The sequence below is a fragment of the Diorhabda sublineata genome, chromosome 2 (assembly GCF_026230105.1).
Source record: "Diorhabda sublineata isolate icDioSubl1.1 chromosome 2, icDioSubl1.1, whole genome shotgun sequence".
In the NCBI taxonomy this organism is placed as follows: domain Eukaryota; kingdom Metazoa; phylum Arthropoda; class Insecta; order Coleoptera; family Chrysomelidae; genus Diorhabda; species Diorhabda sublineata.
In genome coordinates, this window is record NC_079475.1 from 7830503 (window position 1) to 7854391 (window position 23889).

The 23889-nt window shown below is 33.0% G+C and overlaps 1 protein-coding gene across 1 annotated transcript in view; it reads left to right on the forward strand.

Annotated features, from left to right (window-relative positions):
* Positions 1-9682: 9682 nt before the first annotated feature.
* Positions 9683-23889, forward strand: part of LOC130453255 (forkhead box protein L2-like) — an 80001-nt gene continuing 65794 nt past the window's right edge. Inside the window, exon 1 of the mRNA XM_056792892.1 lies at positions 9683-10021. Coding sequence (XP_056648870.1) covers positions 9944-10021 — 78 coding nt within the window. The 5' untranslated portion in view covers positions 9683-9943. The remainder of the gene's footprint in view (positions 10022-23889) is intronic.

Below are 23889 nucleotides of genomic sequence, written 5' to 3' on the forward strand. Positions count from 1 at the left end.
CTCGTAAGCAACCTGAATTTTAATTGTCTATTTGAATCTTCTTCTGAGAGCTCGTAAGCAACCTGAATTTTAATTGTCTATTTGAATCGTCTTCTGAGAGCTTGTAAGCAAGTTGAATTTGGATTGTCTGTCTGGATCATCTTCTGAGAGCTCGCAAGCAAGTTGAATTTTGATTGTTTGTTTGGATCCTCTTCTGAGAGCACATAAGCAAGTTGAATTTGGATTGTCTGTCTGGATCATCTTCTGAGAGCTCGCAAGCAAGTTGAATTTTGATTGTCTGCCTGGATCATCTTCTAGGAGCTCGTAAGCAAGTTGTATTTGGATTGTCTGTTTGGATCCTCTTCTGAGAGCTCGTAAGCAAGTTGAATTTGGATTGTCTGTTTGGAACGTCTTCTGAGAGCTTGCAAGCAAGTTGAGTTTTCATTGTCTGTCTGGATCATCTTCTAGAAGCTCGTAAGCAAGTTGAATTTGGATTGTCTGTTTGGATCGTATTCTGAAAGCTCGTAAGCAAGTTGAGCTTTCATTGTCTGTTTGGATCATCTTCTGAGAGCTCGTAAGCAAGTTGAATTTGGATTGTGTGTCTGGATCATCTTCTGAGAGCTCATAAGCAAGTTGAATTTGGATTGTCTGTCTGGATCATCTTCTGAGAGTTCGCAAGCAAGTGGAATTTTGATTGTCTGTTTCGAACGTTTTCTGAGAGCTCGTAAGCAAGATGAATTTGGATCGTCTGTCTGGATCATCTTTTGTGAGTTCGCAAGCAAGTTGAATTTGGATTGTCTGTTTGGATCCTCTTCTGAGAGCTCGTAAGCAAGTTGAATTTGGATTGTCTGTTTGGAACGTCTTCTGAGAGTTCGTAAGCAAGTTGCATTTGGATTGTCTGTCTGGATCATCTTCTGAGAGTTCGCAAGTGAGTGGAATTTTGATTGTCTGTCTGGATCATCTTCGGAGAGCTCGCAAGCAAGTTGAATTTTGATTGTCTGTTTCGAACGTCTTCTGAGAGCTCGTAAGCAAGATGAATTTGGATCGTCTGTCTGGATCATCTTCTGTGAGTTGGCAAGCAAGTTGAATATTGATTGTCTATTTGAATCGTCTTCTGAGAGCTTGTAAGCAAGTTGAATTTGGATTGTCTGTCTGGATCATCTTCTGAGATCTCGCAAGAAAGTTGAATTTTGATTGTCTGTTTGGATCGTCTTCTGAGAGCGCGTAAGCAAGTTGAATTTAGATTGTCTGTTTGGATCCTCTTCTGAGAGCACATAAGCAAGTTGAATTTGGATTGTCTGTCTTGATCGTATTCTGAGAGCTTGCAAGCAAGTTGAGTTTTCATTGTCTGTCTGGATCATCTTCTAGAAGCTCGTAAGCAAGTTGAATTTGGATTGTCTGTCTGGATCATCTTCTGAGAGCTCGCAAGCAAGTGATATTTTGATTGTCTGTTTCGAACGTTTTCTGAGAGCTCGTAAGCAAGATGAATTTGGATCGTCGTTCTGGATCATCTTCTGTGAGATCGCAAGCAAGTTGAATTTGGATTGTCTGTTTGGATCCTCTTCTGAGAGCTCGTAAGCAAGTTGAATTTGGATTGTCTGTTTGGAACGTCTTCTGAGAGTTCGTAAGCAAGTTGCATTTGGATTGTCTGTCTGGATCATCTTCTGAGAGTTCGCAAGTAAGTGGAATTTTGATTATCTGTCTGGATCATCTTCTGAGAGCTCGTAAGCAACCTGAATTTTGATTGTCTATTTGAATCTTCTTCTGAGAGCTCGTAAGCAAGTTGGATTTGGATTGTCTGCTTGGATCGTCTACTGAGAACTCGTAAGCAAGTTCAATTTGGATTGTCTGTCTGGATCATCTTCTGAGAGCTCGCAAGCAAGTTGAATTTTGATTATCTGTCTGGATCATCTTCTGAGAGCTCGTAAGCAACCTGAATTTTAATTGTCTATTTGAATCGTCTTCTGAGAGCTCGTAAGCAACCTGAATTTTAATTGTCTATTTGAATCGTCTTCTGAGAGCTTGTAAGCAAGTTGAATTTGGATTGTCTGTCTGGATCATCTTCTGAGAGCTCGCAAGCAAGTTGAATTTTGATTGTCTGTTTGGATCCTCTTCTGAGAGCACATAAGCAAGTTGAATTTGGATTGTCTGTCTGGATCATCTTCTGAGAGCTCGCAAGCAAGTTGAATTTTGATTGTCTGCCTGGATCATCTTCTAGGAGCTCGTAAGCAAGTTGTATTTGGATTGTCTGTTTGGATCCTCTTCTGAGAGCTCGTAAGCAAGTTGAATTTGGATTGTCTGTCTGGATCGTATTCTGAGAGCTTGCAGGCAAGTTGAGTTTTCATTGTCTGTCTGGATCATCTTCTAGGAGCTCGTAAGCAAGTTGAATTTGGATTGTCTGTTTGGATCGTATTCTGAAAGCTCGTAAGCAAGTTGAGCTTTCATTGTCTGTTTGGATCATCTTCTGAGAGCTCATAAGCAAGTTGAATTTGGATTGTCTGTCTGGATCATCTTCTGAGAATTCGCAAGCAAGTGGAATTTTGATTGTATATTTGAATCGTCTTCTGAGAGCTTGTAAGCAAGTTGGATTTGGATTGTCTGCCTGGATCATCTTCTGAGAGCTCGCAAGCAAGTTGAATTTGGATTGTCTGTTTGGATCCTCTTCTGAGAGCACATAAGCAAGTTGAATTTGGATTGTCTGTCTGGATCGTATTCTGAGAGCTTGCAGGCAAGTTGAGTTTTCATTGTCTGTCTGGATCATCTTCTAGGAGCTCGTAAGCAAGTTGAATTTGGATTGTCTGTTTGGATCGTATTCTGAAAGCTCGTAAGCAAGTTGAGCTTTCATTGTCTGTTTGGATCATCTTCTGAGAGCTCATAAGCAAGTTGAATTTGGATTGTCTGTCTGGATCATCTTCTGAGAGCTCGTAAGCAACCTGAATTTGGATTGTCTATTTGAATCGTCGTCTGAGAGCTTGTAAGCAAGTTGAATTTGGATTGTCTGTTTGGATCATCTTCTAAGAGCTTGCAAGCAAGTTGAGTTTTCATTGTCTGCCTGGATCATCTTCTAGGAGCTCGTAAGTAGGTTGAATTTGGATTGTTTGTCTGGATCATCTTCTGAGAGCTCGTAAGCAAGTTGAATTTGGATTGTCTGTTTGGATCGTCTTCTGAGAGTTCGTAAGCAAGTTGAGATTTCATTGTCTGTCTGGATCATCTTCTAGGAGCTCGTAAGCATGTTGAATTTGGATTGTCTGTTTGGATCGTATTCTGAAAGCTCGTAAGCAAGTTGAATTTGGATTGTCTGTTTGGATCGTCTTCTGAGAACTCGCAAGCAAGTTGAATTTGGATTGTCTGTCTGGATCATCTTCTGAGAGCTCGTAAGCAAGTTGAATTTGGATTGTCTGTTTGGATCGTCTTCTGAGAGTTCGTAAGCAAGTTGAGTTTTCATTGTCTGTCTGGATCATCTTCTAGGAGCTCGTAAGCAAGTTGAATTTGGATTGTCTGTTTGGATCGTATTCTGAAAGCTCGTAAGCAAGTTGAATTTGGATTGTATGTTTGGATCGTCTTCTGAGAACTCGCAAGCAAGTTGAATTTTGATTGCCTGTCTGGATCGTCTTCTGAGAGCTCGTAAGCAAGTTGAATTTGGATTGTCTGTTTGGATCGTCTTCTGAGAGCTCGTAAGCAAGTTGAGTTTTCATTGTCTGTTTGGATCATCTTCTGAGAGCTCATAAGTAAGTTGAATTTGGATTGTCTGTCTGGATCATCTTCTAGAAGCTCGTAAGCAAGTTGACTTTTGATTATCTGCCTAGATCTTCTTCTGAGAGCTCGTAAGCAAGTTGAGCTTTCATTGTCTGTCTGGATCATCTTCTGAGAGCTCGCAAGCAAGTTGAATTTTGATTGTGTGTTTGGATCGTCTTCTGAGAGCTCGTAAGCAAGTTGAGTTTTCATTGTCTGTTTGGATCATCTTCTGAGAGCTCATAAGTAAGTTGAATTTGGATTGTCTGTCTGGATCATCTCCTAGAAGCTCGTAAGCAAGTTGAATTTTGATTATCTGCCTGGATCTTCTTCTGAGAGCTCGTAAGCAAGTTGAGCTTTTATTGTCTGTCTGGATCATCTTCTGAGAGCTCGCAAGCAAGTTGAATTTTGATTGTCTGTTTGGATCGTCTTCTGAGAGCTCGTAAGCAAGTTGAGTTTTCATTGTCTGTTTGGATCATCTCCTGAGAGTTCATAAGTAAGTTGAATTTGGATTGTCTGTCTGGATCATCTTCTAGGAGCTCGTAAGCAAGTTGTATGTGGGTTGTCTGTTTGGATCATCTTCTGAGAGCTCGTAAGCAACCTGAATTTTAATTGTCTATTTGAATCGTCTTCTGAGAGCTCGTAAGCAACCTGAATTTTAATTGTCTATTTGAATCGTCTTCTGAGAGCTTGTAAGCAAGTTGAATTTGGATTGTCTGTCTGGATCATCTTCTGAGAGCTCGCAAGCAAGTTGAATTTTGATTGTCTGTTTGGATCCTCTTCTGAGAGCACATAAGCAAGTTGAATTTGGATTGTCTGTCTGGATCATCTTCTGAGAGCTCGCAAGCAAGTTGAATTTTGATTGTCTGCCTGGATCATCTTCTAGGAGCTCGTAAGCAAGTTGTATTTGGATTGTCTGTTTGGATCATCTTCCGAGAGCTCGTAAGCAACCTAAATTTTGATTGTCCATTTGAATAGTCTTCTGAGAGCTTGTAAGCAAGTTGAATTTGGATTGTCTGTCTGGATCATCTCCTAAGAGTTTGCAAGCAAGTTGAGTTTTCATTGTCTGTCTGGATCATCTTCTAGGAGCTAGTAAGCAAGTTGAATTTGGATTGTCTGTCTGGATCATATTCTGAGAGCTCGCAAGCAAGTTGAATTTGGATTGTCTGTTTGGATCGTCTTCTGAGAGCTAGCAAGCAAGTTGAATTTGGATTGTCTGTCTGGATCTCCTTCTGAGAGCTCGTAAGCAAGTTGAGTTTTCATTGTCTGTCTGCATCATCTTCTGAGAGCTCGTAAGCAAGTTGAATTTCGATTGTTTGTCCGAATTATCTTCCGAGAGCTCGTAAGCAAGTTGATTTTTGATTGTCTTTTGGATCGTCTTCTGAGAGTTCGTAAGCAATTTAAATTTTGATAGGGTAAAATTTTCCTTTCTTTAACAGCTTGCTTTATAGCGTTGATTATCTCTAAACTTTTGTTCATGCCCTCAAAAACCTTAGTCAACTTTATCAGCCCAATTTATCAAATTACGAGTATTTACTTTAATCACAATCTAATCGGTATAACATTTCGAATATATTGTAGTAACTGTGTTAAAATACTAAGTAAATATTGACTCAAAACATCTTCTTCAACAAAACTAAACATTTGTGTGAGTATTGAAAACCAAACTGAAGAAATAGAAAGCATCCAAAGTTCGTTTTTAGTTGTAAAAAAGATGCCGATACCTAGTCAAACTCATCACAGTTATGACTTACTTAATTGCCTCGTTCTGTATACATGGTGGATTTTTGGTTCTATAACCATTTGTTTTTCTTTGGAAAGTTTGTGTAAACGCCGAATAATTTCAGTAATTTCAGGCGAAAAAACAGATGATGTGTTTGAGAATGACGCAGTTGGTTGACAATTTGGATTTTTGATTTGGAATTGAAAATTCGCGGGATTTCATCGATGGATCCAGGGTTGCTCTTTCCATGGTCAGGGCTTGGTCTGTTTGTAGTGGATTGGTCTTGATCTTGCAAAGTATGCAAGCTAAAGGCTTACAACACCAAGATTAAGACCGAGTGTGCAAGACCAAGATCACATATGAGGCTGCAAGACCAGGACGACACTTGCAAGACCAAGATTAAAACCAAGACTAAGCCGGTCTTGATTTTAAGTTTGCTCATCAATATCCGTTTGTTACAAAGCAAGCTGAAAATTATCTTTCATATCTATCTAACTTTTTGTATTGGTGATATTTCGTTGTTTTCTTCATTGTTTGGTCCTTTCGTTACAAAAGATGATCTGCAGGATAAGTCTCTCCAATGTGAGATATTGCTGTGTCTGTTACAAAACATGGTGCTGCGAGACTATTTTCTTCAGTTTCATGATTTGGTCTGTTTATTACAAAGTCGATTTATTGGAGCAAATTACCATTATAAATATAAATACATATCTACCAGCTTCGCAAAACAGTTCATTAGTTCGAAAACCAGAAGAGTGGCGGTTTTGATCACTTCTGGTATATTGTCATAGTTTTTCTAGGTTCACTCTGCATCTATACATCACAAGTAGTATTTAACGTTTCATTTGAAGGTTCTAAGATTGATCAATCTGAGAGCTGCACTTTATGAGAGTAGTGTGAAGGAAATAGAAGCAAATCGTTTTTATTATAGTATAGAGAGAAATGATTATCGACCACTAGCCAGACTTTATGCGCTATCGCAATCGGTTCTAACTGCTCTATCTCTAATTAAATCATCGTGATGAAAAATTCGTGAAAATATGAATAAAGAAAAGTTATCCAAGGGATTTACCGCACAAGAGTTTCCATTTGCCGTATGCCACGCGACTACTTTATCAGACCATTGGACGGTTGTGACGCCTATTTTGTCAACATTGTATATATCTTGGAATCGCTTTTGGAAGGCTATCACCTCCAGCTACGCGAATATGAAGTTATGGTTCAACGAATCCATTACCCACCAGAACACCAGATTGTATTTAGTGGTAAGCTCGAAATTTCCGTAGCTTTTACGAGGAAAAGCAAACATGAATTTCTGCGCAACGTGTTATATACCTTGACAGCTGACGTTCTTCAGAGAAGCAATGAACTCCGTGCTGCTCTCTGTAGAGAGAGTTATATATACTGCCTCGGATTCCTTCAAACGTTTTTTAAATTTTCCAATTTTCAAAAATGTTTTGAATAACTTTGTACAGTGTCATCACTGTTTTAATGAATTAAGTTCTTCGAAATAAAGTATATTTTATTATAAAAAAGAATTAAGTTATAATAATGAAACATTTTTCTAACCTTAACATTCTGTCTTTATAACCTTTAAAACATTCTTTTTCAAATTACAATAAATGACATGTGATCTAACAGCCAATTTAAGCACAAATGGAATCCTTTACAAACTTGAACAAAATTAACACTTGCAGTAATTTAAACATGTGAAGAGACTGTCCATTCAAATAAAGTATGATTCGGAATTAACTTAAGTGCAATTATAAGTTTAATCCTCAATGTTACCGGTAGTTTGAAGTTAGTTTTAAATTAAGTTAAACATAAAACTAAGGATATTACGATATAACCTTGAGTAATGAGTTTTGGTATTAATAAAATATTTGATGAAATCGCCGAAATGATCAACAATGTCGACGCACCAAGAAGACTAATGAAAAATAATGTTTACTCCCCGTATAAAATTTGGTAAGCATTGTCAACCACGTGGACTCATCATCTCCTCTGTTAACCAATGAAAACATAAATGCATTTCTATTGGCCGAAGCTATCGGAAAGCGTATGTACCCAATTTCCTCGATACATTCCTGCCAGATAGTCTGCGATAAGCAGTGGCGTGGCTTGATGAGATTCATTTAATTCATAATTTTTTTTAAATAAATAGAAATGTGGCGTTCTTTAGATCATTGCGAATGAAGAAAATGAAATTGTGAGAATGACAGGTGTGATTTTAATAATAAAGATTTAGATAAACACACTCAGCAAGTTGTTTTAAATATATTCAAATGTTTGGAAAGAAAAATAATCAGTAATCTTATGATGTAATCATAATAAGAATCGCTGAATTAACGTTTTTAACGTTTTCGTAATAGTTTAAAGCGTTTAGATTGTAATAGGTTTTGAAATGTGACGTCACGAAATATAGGACCACTCCCACCCTCACACTTCGACGATCCTCTCCTACCCCCTTAACGTGTGACGTAATTTATGGATGGCCCCTTAACGTGAAACGGATGATCCAAAACTAACATTTTCAAATTGTTCACATTTTTTCGATATCGTAAATGTTTTTGGTAAGGTGGTTGAGGATTTACACTTTATATCAGATGAAATCGACGATGATAACGAAGAAATTATTAACATTGTCGACGCGCCGCGAAAACAAACACTTAATTTTCAAATTTGTTGTGTTTCTGTCAAAAAGACAAACGTTTTTGTTATTCTTATCATTCCCTTGATAAATTTTTTCCTTACAAGATAACTTTTTTTGGAAACAACTCTTTCTTTGTATTTCTTCACGAAGTTAACCAAAAGGACTACCTACTTCATTACCAAAGTAATGGCGAGATCGTTTTTTTATTTCATTTTTGTTTATTCAATGTTCGGGTGAAAAGATCCTTATTGAGGGGAGAAGAAACGAAAAGGAAAAGGGATAGAAGCATGCAGAGAACATTTAGAAAGAATAGGAATAGAGAACTGTCGTGAAGCTGCCATGAACAAAAATATATGGAGAAAAGCAGTAGAGCGACTCCAATCCTTGTGCCTTTAGAGACCCTACAGTTTTACCGTGTTATAGAATTGGCCCTTAGAATTTAGACCTCTTATTAATAAAAGCTGATCACATCACTTAGTTAGTTGAAGCTTTATTATCGCTGCTAACTTTACCCCCCCTTTTGATTCCTAAAAATCAATCAAAAGGATACCTTCGCAGTCCCTAAATATTGTAGTCATCAATTTTTTGGTGATTTTCTTTACTTTTGCTTTTTAGACTAGATCTCTTCTTTCAGATACCACTCCATGGAATCTCTTTTCGATGTCCGATCATAGTTAAAGACCAGCTGACACTGCTCATTGATTTTTAACTGTTTTTATGTGGTTTTTAATGTCGCTTTTTCCACTATTTGCAATAGAAAACGTACCTCTACATTTTTCACAATATACTTCACTAGGATCAAGATATATAAGGAAGGTACATCGCAGTAGTTAGTACATCAGATCACCACTTGGCTTGTAAGACGTCGTGGCGGTCCTGCTCATGCGACACCTGACGATATCACATGGAATTATCAGTGTTGCCAGTTATAATTTTATTACTTTTATGTTATTATCCTTTTTTGTTTGTTTTCTAATCTAAAACCAGTACATTTCGTGTACTGGTTTTGTTTAATGATTACCAGGACTTATGCCCTAAAAATCAGTACTGTACCTTAACTTAGACCAATTTTTAATTGTTGAAAATGATGGACACAAGCCACCGTAAACAACCACGATTCTGTTTTTGATTTGTGTTGGTGTTAATACTTGTTTGGTCAAAAATATTATATCAGAAACTCAATTAGAGTCATAGCTATATCAAAACAAGTTGCCTGAGTGTTCGTTCGAGCTCTACTATAATAAATTGGATCGAAGCAGCAAATAGAAAGATTGTATAAAGCTTGTTGAGACTTGTTACTAACGCGTGCATATTGCATAAAGATTTTAGCGAACGAAAATACACAGGATTGTCATTTGAGAAATGAAATGGTTTTTGACTTTCCTCAAAAATTGTTGTGCAACTTTGGTATGAAATATTTTTGTTTATTTGTACATGTGAGTACATTTAAAGTTTCAATGAAAGCTCGTATATCGAATATAAAATAGGCGGGGTTTAATTGAAACCCCAGTACCGTCCCAAAAGCTTCCCCATCTCCCACTACTCGCTACACGGGTCGTCGTCACGTGGTTGTTGGCGCTCGACGAAATTACTTTGGAAAAGACCGTTTGCTGTCGTATGTGGACGTCGAATTGCGCTTAGCGTGTTCGGGACACTATTTGAACATTGCTGAGACAATTTTAACGGTTGCGACTTTTTGGACAAATTTTGTAAATATTATTGATTGGTTTACAAACAGTGGATGGGAAAAAATTGAGAAAACAAATAAGTTTTGTTCGGGTATTTGAGTGAAATGTGTTATTGAGCTGTGTTAGGATTAGTGTTTTATTCTTTTAATTATATAAATTTTTACGACTATGGAAGAAATACCAGAAGCTTTGAACTTTACGGGAAGGGGAGGAAGTAGTTTGAATACTGATCATGGACTTAATGCTGTAAGTTTAATTTTTTTCTGACAAAATTGTATCAAATGATAAAAAATCTGATTAAAATTCAATGTTCTCATTTGAAAATAACATTAATGAATTTTCGATAAAATTACAGTAATAGTTATAGGATTGAATATTTTTCAGAATTTCTGCTAATGGAAAGTATTTTTTTCTATTAAAAATTATTGTCAATTTTATTACAAAAATGAAACTGATTATTATTGAAATTTCTATATTTAACGAGAGCTACTTCAACGTAATTATGAATTAGAAATCCTAAATCAGCTCAATATATAATGTGATATAAAATTATTTACCAACCTTTCACTAGGGGTACTAATTATTTTCTTAAAAATTTTAACTGAAAATTACCCTGTGACTAATTCTCTTTTTTAACAATTTCAGAGAAAAAATAGATTTTTGAAAATTTAACTAGAGAGATTCGACATATCATTAGTGTTTTTACTATTTTTTTATAGTTTTAAAGATATAGTGGTGAAAATGTTTTTTTTAGTTTTACAGAGAGTTTTTGAAATATTTCAAGTGGTTTCTAATTAATTTTTGACATTTTCTAAGCTACAACTGAGACAAACAGATTCTGACCAGTTTTATATGAAGCTTTTTAAATATTACAAGAGTTTCTCCATTCATTTTTGACAATTTCAAAATCATGACTGTGGAAAATAGGTTCTCATCAGTTTGACACGAAATTTTTGACATATTATAAGTGTTTTACAATTTAATTGACAGTTTTACAGAAACAACAACGGAAAAAGAATTTTTTTCAGTTTTACAGAGAGTTTTTGACATATTTCAAGAGGTTTCTAATTAATTTTTGACATTTTCTAAGCTACAACTGAGACAAACAGATTCTGACCAGTTTTATATGAAGCTTTTTAAATATTACAAGAGTTTCTCCATTCATTTTTGACAATTTCAAAATCACGACTGTGGAAAATAGGTTCTCATCAGTTTGACACGAAATTTTTGACATATTATAAGTGTTTTACAATTTAATTGACAGTTTTGCAGAGAGTTTTTGACATATTTCAAGTGGTTTCTAATTAATTTTTGACAATTTCAAAGTCACTACTGTGGAAAACAGATTCTCATCAGTTTGACACGAAATTGTTGACATATTATAAGTGTTTTGACAATTACTTTTACGGTTTTAAGAATACAAATGTAAGAAACAGCATCTACTAGTGCCACTTAAAGCTCTTAACATATTTCAACTACTTCTCCATTTAATCTTGACAATGATAAAAATACAAATGTGAAAAAAGTCTACTACTTTTTGAGAAACTTTTTAACATATTTCAACTATTTCTCTATTTATTTTTGAGCATTTCAAAGATACAAATGTTAAAAACAGAATCTACTAGTTTCACTTATTTGTTTATGATATATTTCAAGTATTTCTTTATTTTTCTTTGACAATTTCAGAAATCTAATAGGAAAACAGATTTTTATTGATATTTTACGTGCTGTGACATTTTTGAAACAATTCTTAATGTCAATTTGTACAAGCTTCCGTATACGTTACATTTTGAATTCTTCGTCAAGTGAAGAAAAAATCTCACAATCGAAAAGTAGGAAGCTTTCTCAAACAGTTCAAATTTAAATCATACATCCAGCGGGGGTATTACAGCTTTCTTTGCCGCATCCCACTTTGCTATCTATTCACTCTTTTCCCTGGATAGCTGTGTCTTTCATATTTTGTTCAATTCCTTCCTACCAGTTCCTTGAGGGTTTTCCTCGTCTTCTTCTATTCTTCGGTTAATACCCACATCAAGACTTTCTACGGCCATCTATTGTGCTCCATCCTTATCACATGTCTGTGCCAGAGTTTCTTAGTCTGTATTCTCTCTGAAGCCGTGTATACTCGACTTGCTCTCCATCTCCTGCCAGCGCTCGCATCCATGCGTTAAAATGGGCTCCACTATGACTTTGTATATTGCCATTTGTGTAGCTTTTTTCCTTGTGGCACTCGATTTCTTATATCGTTTTTTGTTGTTCCATTTTCTGAAATTATGTTTCTTAAGTATTTGAATTGTCTACATCGTCTAACCTTATTTATTTGTAGATAGGGGTCTCCTTGAGTGCTTCCTACCGCCAGATATTCTATTTTTGACATTTTCATATGCATATTCGTCGTCCAACATTGTCAATATATAATCTGCATCGTCCTCCTCGCCAGTTGTAGTAATTTCATCGTCTGCGTAAAATAGAGTTGATAAGCACTTATCCTCTATCTCAATTTCCAATCTCACCATTTTAGTTCTCCAACTACTCAGAGCTTCCTGAAAGTATATTTTGAATATATGATAAATTGCACCCTTGTCTATTTAAATCTAATATCGAAAAAATTGTGTTTATATTTGTGGCAACTGGAAAAAAATTGTCTGTTTAACCATAGTTTAATCTCCAGCTTTAGTTTAGGTTGTCAAATTGGCGCTAATTATTTTTTCATTATATATTAGATGATAACTTTGATAATTTTGCGTTCGCGGTGCTCTCGTTTTTTCTCTCTAGAAAATCGAAATTTATTTTTGAATCCTCGTTTATACGCCGGACTTATGAAAAAAAATATGGGAAATATCTCACCCGGAGATTTCATATAGTTTTATGACTTTAAATGTGATCACAAACGCTTATAATTGTTTATAACCTTTTTAGGAAGCATCAAATGCAGTTTATATACTTTTTGGTTAATCTAAATAAAAAAAAAACGAACATTTTGAAAGAAAAAATTGAAAAATGTTTGTTTATTGATTTTTTAACTCATTTAAAGATTTCATATGGATTTTTGATTTTAAATGTTATCATAAACGCTCTAGGAAATCGAAAAATCATCTGAATTCGACGATTTTTTTTTAAATCTTCGTTTTTACGGCGAATTTATGTGAAAAAATATAGGAAATATCTCAATTGAAGATTTTATATGGTTTTATGACTTTAAATGTGGTCATAAATGCAATTCTTCGCTTATAATTGTTCAAAACCTTTTTAGGAAGCATCAAATGCAGTTTATATACTTTTTGGTTAATCTAAATAAAAAAAAACGAACATTTTGGAAGAAAAAATTGAAAAATGTTTGTTTATTGATTTTTTAAATCATTTAAAGATTTCATATGGATTTTTGATTTTAAATGTTATCATAAACGCTCTAGGAAATCGAAAAATCATCCGAATTCGACGATTTTTTTTTAAATCTTCGTTTTTACGGCGAATTTATGTGAAAAAATATAGGAAATATCTCAATTGAAGATTTTATATGGTTTTATGACTTTAAATGTGGTCATAAATGCAATTCTTCGCTTATAATTGTTCAAAACCTTTTTAGGAAGCATCAAATGCAGTTTATATACTTTTTGGTTAATCTAAATAAAAAAAAAACGAACATTTTGGAAGAAAAAATTGAAAAATGTTTGTTTATTGATTTTTTAACTCATTTAAAGATTTCATATGGATTTTTGATTTTAAATGTTATCATAAACGCTCTAGGAAATCGAAAAATCATCCGAATTCGACGATTTTTTTTTAAATCTTCGTTTTTACGGCGAATTTATGTAAAAAAATATAGGAAATATCTCAATTGAAGATTTTATATGGTTTTATGACTTTAAATGTGGTCATAAATGCAATTCTTCGCTTATAATTGTTCAAAACCTTTTTAGGAAGCATCAAATGCAGTTTATATACTTTTTGGTTAATCTAAATAAAAAAAAAACGAACATTTTGGAAGAAAAAATTGAAAAATGTTTGTTTATTGATTTTTTAACTCATTTAAAGATTTCATATGGATTTTTGATTTTAAATGTTATCATAAACGCTCTAGGAAATCGAAAAATCATCCGAATTCGACGATTTTTTTTTAAATCTTCGTTTTTACGGCGAATTTATGTGAAAAAATATAGGAAATATCTCAATTGAAGATTTTATATGGTTTTATGACTTTAAATGTGGTCATAAATGCAATTCTTCGCTTATAATTGTTCAAAACCTTTTTAGGAAGCATCAAATGCAGTTTATATACTTTTTGGTTAATCTAAATAAAAAAAAACGAACATTTTGGAAGAAAAAATTGAAAAATGTTTGTTTATTGATTTTTTAAATCATTTAAAGATTTCATATGGATTTTTGATTTTAAATGTTATCATAAACGCTCTAGGAAATCGAAAAATCATCCGAATTCGACGATTTTTTTTTAAATCTTCGTTTTTACGGCGAATTTATGTGAAAAAATATAGGAAATATCTCAATTGAAGATTTTATATGGTTTTATGACTTTAAATGTGGTCATAAATGCAATTCTTCGCTTATAATTGTTCAAAACCTTTTTAGGAAGCATCAAATGCAGTTTATATACTTTTTGGTTAATCTAAATAAAAAAAAACGAACATTTTGGAAGAAAAAATTGAAAAATGTTTGTTTATTGATTTTTTAACTCATTTAAAGATTTCATATGGATTTTTGATTTTAAATGTTATCATAAACGCTCTAGGAAATCGAAAAATCATCCGAATTCGACGATTTTTTTTTAAATCTTCGTTTTTACGGCGAATTTATGTAAAAAAATATAGGAAATATCTCAATTGAAGATTTTATATGGTTTTATGACTTTAAATGTGGTCATAAATGCAATTCTTCGCTTATAATTGTTCAAAACCTTTTTAGGAAGCATCAAATGCAGTTTATATACTTTTTGGTTAATCTAAATAAAAAAAAACGAACATTTTGGAAGAAAAAATTGAAAAATGTTTGTTTATTGATTTTTTAACTCATTTAAAGATTTCATATGGATTTTTGATTTTAAATGTTATCATAAACGCTCTAGGAAATCGAAAAATCATCCGAATTCGACGATTTTTTTTTAAATCTTCGTTTTTACGGCGAATTTATGTAAAAAAATATAGGAAATATCTCAATTGAAGATTTTATATGGTTTTATGACTTTAAATGTGGTCATAAATGCAATTCTTCGCTTATAATTGTTCAAAACCTTTTTAGGAAGCATCAAATGCAGTTTATATACTTTTTGGTTAATCTAAATAAAAAAAAACGAACATTTTGGAAGAAAAAATTGAAAAATGTTTGTTTATTGATTTTTTAACTCATTTAAAGATTTCATATGGATTTTTGATTTTAAATGTTATCATAAACGCTCTAGGAAATCGAAAAATCATCCGAATTCGACGATTTTTTTTTAAATCTTCGTTTTTACGGCGAATTTATGTGAAAAAATATAGGAAATATCTCAATTGAAGATTTTATATGGTTTTATGACTTTAAATGTGGTCATAAATGCACTTCTGCAGATAAAATCGTTCATAACTTTTGGGCTAAGCATCAAACGAAGTTCATATGTTTTTTAGTTAATCTTAATCTAAAAATCTAAAAAAAAACGAATATTTTGAAAAATAAAAATCACATAATAATGTTTGTTTATTAATTTATTACAAATACTACTTTTATCGTTAATAATGGTTAGTAATGGTAAAAATTTATGTACATACTCAAATTATACTTATTTCTTTGTGTACACAAAAAAAATAAATATTTACAACAAAAAATTTTATACAACTGATGATTCTTGAATGTTAAGTAACTTAAAATAATATTTATGACTTCAAAATTTGATACTTTCATGTTTGATGGCAAAAAATTTAATTTATTTGTATTTTAAACAAAAAAATAGAAAAAAATATTTTTCCAATTTGTTCGTTTTTTGTTTAGATTATAAAAAATATATAACAACTTCATTTGATTATTTGGAAAAAAGTTATCAACAAATTATACATGAATGAGTGCAATTTCAAGAACAAATAAAAAAGCCCTGAAACCAATACAAGTTTTCATTTTTTTTATTTCCATAATTTTTTTCTTAAATCCGCGTAAAAACGAAGATTTTAAATAAAATTCATGGAAATCGGAATTTTTCGATTTTCTAGAGCCAAAAAGCGAGGGGACCGCGAAAGTATAAAGTTACCAATATTTTTATTCTCACATTTTATCCCAAAAACAATAGCTGCAGGGAAAAAAACACCACAATTTATAATTTTTTCAATAAATTGAGTAGAAAACAGTAAACATAAAAAATGTCATACGATAACCACCTCTAACCAAAATACATGAACGTGTCATGGATTGCCGTGAGTCTTAAGTATTTAGTAAGATTCAAAGTAACCCCCATGAACGGAAATCACAATCATTTAACTTTGGATTCGAGGACGCCAATGCTGAGGCTCCTTCTCGACCAGGCTGGGATATGTTACATCTAAATATTGCTAAGCAATCCGACTAGAGTGTATTGGAGCCCCATCGTGCATGAACCAAAAGTTTTGTCAGATATTAAGTGCGATTTCTTCAAGTAGCTCAGGGAGATCATTTTCGAAAAAACTGTTGTAAGATATTCCATTTAATGGTTTAGGCAGAAAATGTAGTCCAATTACCGATTCATACGTTCCCTGAAAAAACATTTTGAAAATGGTGCCCTATAATCTCATGGGGATTCTGCTACCCCTACGAGATTATTGTGAAAAATTCATGATAGATATTCTTCAAAAATGTGTCGCATTCGTAAGCAATACACTATTTATAAATTTAGGATTTTGTCGAATTTTCACAAAATCTAAATCGTTGAGGAAAATCTCCAGGTAAAGGGTTTTAGTCACCACATTTTAAGGGTTATATCTCGGAAAAGAAGTGGGTTGAGGAAATTTTGTTATAGGAGAGACCGATCTTAATTCCATACAAGCAATCATCTCCTGAATTTAGAAACACCCTGTATAAACGAGAATAAGAGAAAATAGACTAATAGACGATCTAGAAAAAACTATAGAAGACTCACAACAAGGATTTAAAACAAACAGATGAATAATAGATGAAAATTTCATAATTTGACAAATAACTGAAATAGTAATAAGAGAAGATAGTACACCTGTGATTCATCTACACCTACGAAAAACTATGTCAGAATTAGGCAAAAAGATCAAATAGGTTGGAAACGACAAAAGGTGTGAAGCAAGAATGTATACTAAGCCCATTTTTGGCACATATGACCTTAAATGTGATCATAAATACACGTCTTGAGACATAATCGTTTATAACTTTTTTACAAAGCATCAAACGCAGTTCATATAATATTTTTTTGTTAATATACATGAAAATCGTACATTTTGAGAAAAAAATTGAAAAATGTTTGTTTATTCATTTTTTATCTCTAACCTTGGTAAGTTACCATTTTTTTATGGTGAAAATTTTCAATTTTTTAAAGTTAACTTTCAATATTGTACACTTGATTGCAATAAGTGATTTTAAGAATGTTTTTGTTCATGTAACTTTAATGATTACTTAATTAAAAAGGTATTAACGATTAAATACGAGAAAAGGTCAATTTTAAGGGAAATTGTTATAATTTTTAATTGTAAAAACATGATAAATCAACATTTTTGTATAATTTTTTTTTGTTCGTTTTCTTGTGTAGATTATGAATAAAATTGTAACAACTCCATTTGATTATTTAGAAAAAAGTTATCAACAAATTATACGTGAATGAGTGTATTTTCATGAACATTTAAAGGCCTGAAACCAATACAAGTTTTCATTTTTTTATTCCTATAATTTTTCTCGTAAATCCGCGTAAAAACGAAGATTTTAAATAAAATTCATCGAAATCGGAATTTTTCGATTTTCTAGAGCCAAAAAGCGAGGGGACCGCGAAAGGATAAAATTACCATAACTTTTTTTCGTTATATACGTAGCGTCTTTACTAATAGCTGACATATTACATTTTCCTATTTGAAATAAATACTTTCGCCAGGTTATAAATATCCAACGATTTCCTGTAAATTGATTTAACGAAAAAATTTCTATAATTACCGATTGTTTCACGGATAAGTTCGAGCTTACATCGTATTTTAGAATTATTTTACGAATTCAGCAGTTCCAATGGACGATTATTTCGGCTTGATAGATTTATTTCACTTCTCAACGACGATAACTTGATATTTATGTTTCTTAAGATATTGCCAGAGCACGTACGAGCAATGCTGACGAACTCGAAAAAAAAAAATCTTCTTTTTAATGTGTTTCCATATTATGTTACTCACTGTTGCCAGATTACGAATAATAACTATCAATAATTTTTATAAACTCTTTATTTGCTCATTAAATTTGAGGCCAGAAATCGATATCTAATTATAAATTACACTGAAATGATTACCATGTGAAGAACTGTCCTAGTGTCTTATCAACTTGAACATAGATCGAATAAAAAAAACTTCCGACTGAGCTAAATGTTCGTAAAGACTCCAGTAGAAATAAAGTTTACATTGATATCCCATGGGTGTCGAAAACCTATTCAAATAGACCAGTGATAACATCTCCTGACCCACAAAAATTAGTTATGTCGCTGATTTTTTGGATTTAGATATATATTTTTGTTTAAATTTTCGAAATTTCGAATTTTGCAAATAACTCGGAATCTATGCCGAATTTTGAAAAAAGTGAAGGAATAAAAAATGTAGTTCAAAAAATTTCCTATAAAAAAGGTACCCTCTGATTTTTTCCTAATCTCAAAATTACTCATACAAAAAGCGAATTTCGTGTTATTGGATTTTTTCAACATTACATTTTTTGCGTCCAACTCAAAAAAGACTTGGAATTTTTTAAAAAAAAATGCCGAGCAGAAAATTAACTTCGAGGAAGCTCAAATGTGATTTTCGTAACCTACAAACAACTCTAAAATGCCAGAAATCCTCTTTTAAAATCTTGATTGTTGTAATTTTGTTTGGGACGATGTAACCGTACTCGGGCAAAGCCAAAATTCCTATTTGCTGATAAATTTTGTGCAAGAGAGACTCTACAGAGTCAAATTTAGTTGGCTTATCAAGATCACGGCTTAACATTTTATAATCCATCATCAAATTATAAATACATAGCAGCTCCTTGTTCTCCATCATGCCTGTCCAATTAACTAAACTGCTATCCTAACCACATTTTATAGTAAAGCCTTATTTCACGACTGAAACTCTGGACTACATTTCGCTTGTCCAGATCAAGACTGGCCTAACTCAAAATAAAGCGATTTTCAGTTTTTTGCATAAATTATCTTCAAGTTGCCACTCCTAATTCTGTGCAAGACCGTTTCTTAAAGAACTTAGTGGATCACCCCTAGATGGAGTGCACGTAAGTGGGCCATGTTTGATTTGTGGAGGGTGGGCCGTGCAAGAGTGAATCATTTCAGTTTTGATCCTTACCACACATAGAGACAGTGGAGTTCTATTGTGCAATAGTGGGTTATTATGTGATAAACCAACAGTAAGTAACTTTTTCGTATCGATCTTTTCTTCGTAACTGGACATACTCAAAACGAGGGCGGCAACGTTCACTCTGTTATAGAACGGGCTCTAAAGAAATATAGAAAAGCCTCAGCCATCTATGTCCCAGAAAATTATATTTCTATCATCTCACAAGCAAAGAAGACACCTCCAGCATACGCTATCAAACAAATAGATTTCTTCGAAACCATCGATTTGAAAAAGCTGACAGCTGACTTGACAATAAAGGACGCTTTGTTCAATGAAGACAGTGTTAAGGTACCAATCGCTGATATCTCTGTAATTAAGACCCATAAAGATGGGCCTGGATTTTTTCGATATAAAACATCATTCTCTCAGCAATATTTCAAATCTATCAACATAGCAAACCAGAACAGGAAACGTCGAAGCAGTTCATCTGCTTTTTGCAGTTTCAGTTTCACTCCAACTGTAACACTCTCCAAGGCCTATACAAGAAAAAGTCTAGTATCACTAATAAAAAAAAGAAGCATTACTTTGACTTTTCCTGAAAAAACCAATGGTGTAGCTGTCACGCCTCTGTGTTACAAAGAGTTTTACAAAAATTTATAAAAGGTGCAAACTAATCGCTTCCCTGGTTTTCCCACAGTGTTTGTTATTTTATTTTTATTAATTATTTTAATAATTAATTAATTAGCCCAGTATTTTTTTTGCTCTTTTTTTAAGTATCTTGGTGTAAAAGTATTTACATGCATTTTTTCCCAAGTAATTGTATTGTTGAGTTCCTACAGTAGGAAACGAATTGGCTCAGTATTTTTTTTCTCTTTTTGTAGTATGTAGATATAAAAGTTTTACATGCATTTATTTTACAGAGCCATATTTTGTAATAAGTTGTGATCATCTTATAATAATGAAAATGCTTATTTTATCTACAATTTGTGATAAAACTGCCTACCAAGTCTGAAGAAAGATGTAGTTACCACTGAGAATAAAGACTCATGACTTTTTTCACTAAAAATGTCTCAGTAGTGTCAAGGATTTTTCAATTCATGCAGATATATGTTATGTTTTACAATATTGTTCTTATTTTTGTACTTTTATAAAAAATAAAAAGATTTCGAATGGTTAATAACTGTAGTTATCTATAAAAACCTGAAATATTTCGGCGCAAGATAGGATCATCTTGGAATTTTGCGCATAATTACTTATAAAAAATAATAATGGTATAGGGAGAGGGAAAAACCTCTGTAAATCTATAGAGGAGTACTTTTATTTAGATGATTCGTGCAAAGCGAAAAGAGAAAAGCATAAACTTTAATCAGCTCCCCTGAGAAATCGCTTTTTTTGAAATAAACCAGTCTTGAACTGGACAAGCGATTTGCTATGAATATTTACATCAGACTCGTCATATTTATCGAAGAAAATCGCGATCAAAACAATAAAAACAATTCCACATTTCACTATTCAAATAGTGTTTTGATGCTGTAATTTATGATACTTTATGTACTAAAAAAGGATCATAATTAATTTTTAACCTTAGGTTCCTTTTCTGCCATTTTCACTATTTATTTTTTTACAATTATCAATCAACAATTAACGGTAAAACTTTACACGTGCACTAATAAGATCTCTTTTGCCGTCTGTCTGTTTTGCTCCAACAGCGCCCTCTACACCCGTAGAATCTTCGGCTAATGTATTGAAAAAACTCTCCCAGTAGACAGTGGTTTCTTTTTTGTAATTCTCTATCACGTAAGCTTTCAGTTCCCCCAGTATGATGCGTTAAATCCAAACCCCCCAAAATCCCAAAAAGATTTAAGAAAAAGTCATTTTTTGAGCGAGTTTTTAAATTTTGATGGGAGAAACCGAAGGTTTTACGAACTTATTCGGGGAGGAAATTGAAGCTCGACAACTCAGCTACAAAATGTATGGTTTAGTTTTCTTATTATTTTGCGAAAATGGCTGGTATTCAACAACTTATAAAAAAGTAAACAAACTTGTCAACTATGAAAAAATATTATATTTGTAAAAGTAGCTTTTTTCCTATCACGGAGTGAGTTCAAAGGTATAATTGGTCTCATTTTAAAGGTAATCGTCTAATTGACGACCTCAAGTAAGGGTTCGCTACTGGGTGTAGCAGAGTAACAAACACATGTGTTTTAAGCTCACCCAGACAACCATCAAAAAACAATCCCATTCGTGTTGTTTTCCAAGAAAATTTTACAAGTCTGAATTTTTTGGCGATGCAGTTGAAAAGTAGAGACTCTAACGAGTAAAATACACTTTCTTTCGTCACAAAAGGTTGAGAGGAGATACAGAAGTTTCTTCTTCAGCCGGGGACGTAATTTCCTTCAAACTCTACGTGGCGCGAAAACTTTTTAGTAAGATGCGACCCCGAAGTTTGAGTGCATTTTACAAAGAAACGACAACTCTTAGAGAAAAATTATAATAAAACTTTTTTGTAGAAAATTTTTTAATCTACATTTTTAATTTGTTCACTTTTTCCTAAATTTGGCATAGATTTCGAGTTATTGGCAAAATTCGGAATTTTGAAAATTTAAACATTTAAACAAAAATATATCGCTTACCGGCCAAAATTTTTATGTTAATTTTCACTGTATCGATAAAGCTCCCTGAGAACTACCCAAATCCTGAAAATCAGCGACATAACTAATTTTCGTGGGTCAGGAGCTGTGATCACTGGACTAAAAGTCAAAATTTGATGTTATAAAAAACTGTTCCCTATATTTTTGAGTGTAACCATAGAAGAAATGTAGAGGAACTTTGAGTAAATAATACTGGAGACAGCAATGAAAATATGTAGCATTACCGGAACTAGTGGCAACAAAAAGATGGTAGAACAAATTTTTATAAAAACGAACATAATAAAAGTATAAAATAAAACAAAATAAAATTCAAAGAAAAAAATATTAGGCTAGAAAGGGGTTGAGAAAGGGGATATCGTACAACATAAAAAAAACAAAATCAATGTTGCATTAAGATAAGATGAAGAAATTATATATTACTTTGACTAACTAATTAATGTAGTAAAAGAGAAACATCTGAAAGTACCAGTTGAGAGGCATATGGAACTAGAAAACGATGAAAACGAACAACTGATACAAACAGAAGAAGTTAACCAAGCGATATAGAAGTTAAAACGAGGTAAAGCAGCTGGTTACAACAATATTACATTAGAAATGCTGAAAAATTTGGGTGGAAGAGGTCTAGGAACGCTAATAAAGTTGTTGTAACGCATTTGGATGAAAGAAAAATTCAATAGTTATAGATGAATAATATTGCTAAGTGTCGTACTGAAAGTTCACGAGTACAGACTGAGGAAAATAATAGACAATCAATTGGAGGAATCGCTGCTTTAGAAAAAGAAGAAGTTTAGTCGCTTAGTTTAGTTTAGACTGTGTCGTAATTTGTGAACAAAATGGAGCAAAGCTTATTTCACGTATTTATTAAGCGTTATTTTTTGCGTAAACAATTGCCACGAGTCTTGGTTTGTAACTTCATAATCATCCTGAAGTTGAGATATTCCTGTCCCCTGAAACTGCAGGGAAAGCGAAAAAACTATTTCTTCTTCTTCATTTTCTTGTTTCCTTTTCTTATTTCTAACCATTGCCAGAAAGTCTTCCCCGCAAGAGAAAGTCCAGCATTCCCGCCATCGTTTAAGTGATTTTCTTCCTTCTGGGTTGTGCATTTTTGCATTGTTAACAAGTCCATTCTTTTTATATGTTTGATCCAGATAATTCTTTCTTGACTCACACACTTTCCTATGTCCTGTATTCCACTCTTTAAGATTTTCATTCCTTATTCAATCGTGTAGGATTCTGCCTTGTATTTTCAATATTTTCATTTGGACTGTTTTCATCGTCTGTAGTGTCCTAATCGTAAATGGTCTTGTTTCTGCTGCGTACGTAATGATAGTTATAGTCTTATAGTTATAGTTATAGTGATTTTACTTTCGGTATTTAGATATTAATTCTTCCAAAATGTATCTCTCAGCATCCCGAAACTCGAACCGATTTCATTGTTTGTTCTCTTACTTTGTTAAAACGTTTCCTTGACTCATTATTTTTGCTCCCAAGTATTTGATTCGAGATTTTTAAATTGATTTTCAGCTAACATAATATCAGCTCTTTGGATGTTACTAGGCATTTGGTCTTGATGGTGTTGATGAGCTCGTTCAGTTCAGTTCAGTCTTTCTTTTTAGTAGCCTTTGCAGATTATTTTCAGTATCGGCAATAAGGATAGAATCGTCAGCATAGAAGATGACTTGGAAGAATGTATTTCCCATTTTGAATCCCACTGTTCTGGTCTATTATCATTATTTCATCCATTTTCTAGTATTATATCCTTTATCAAATTTTGAATAGTTTATCTTATATATTAAAAAAATTGATGATTTTCATTCCGAGTCCGTTCAGGCGTTCTACCCAACCGATTTGCTTAATTTTTTTTTTTCAATGAAAGGTATTGATGCACAGATCAGTCATCAACCATCGGATTTCATCTAATTTTCACCATTCTCAAGTTATACTCAAATGCGATTTCCCCCTGTACATT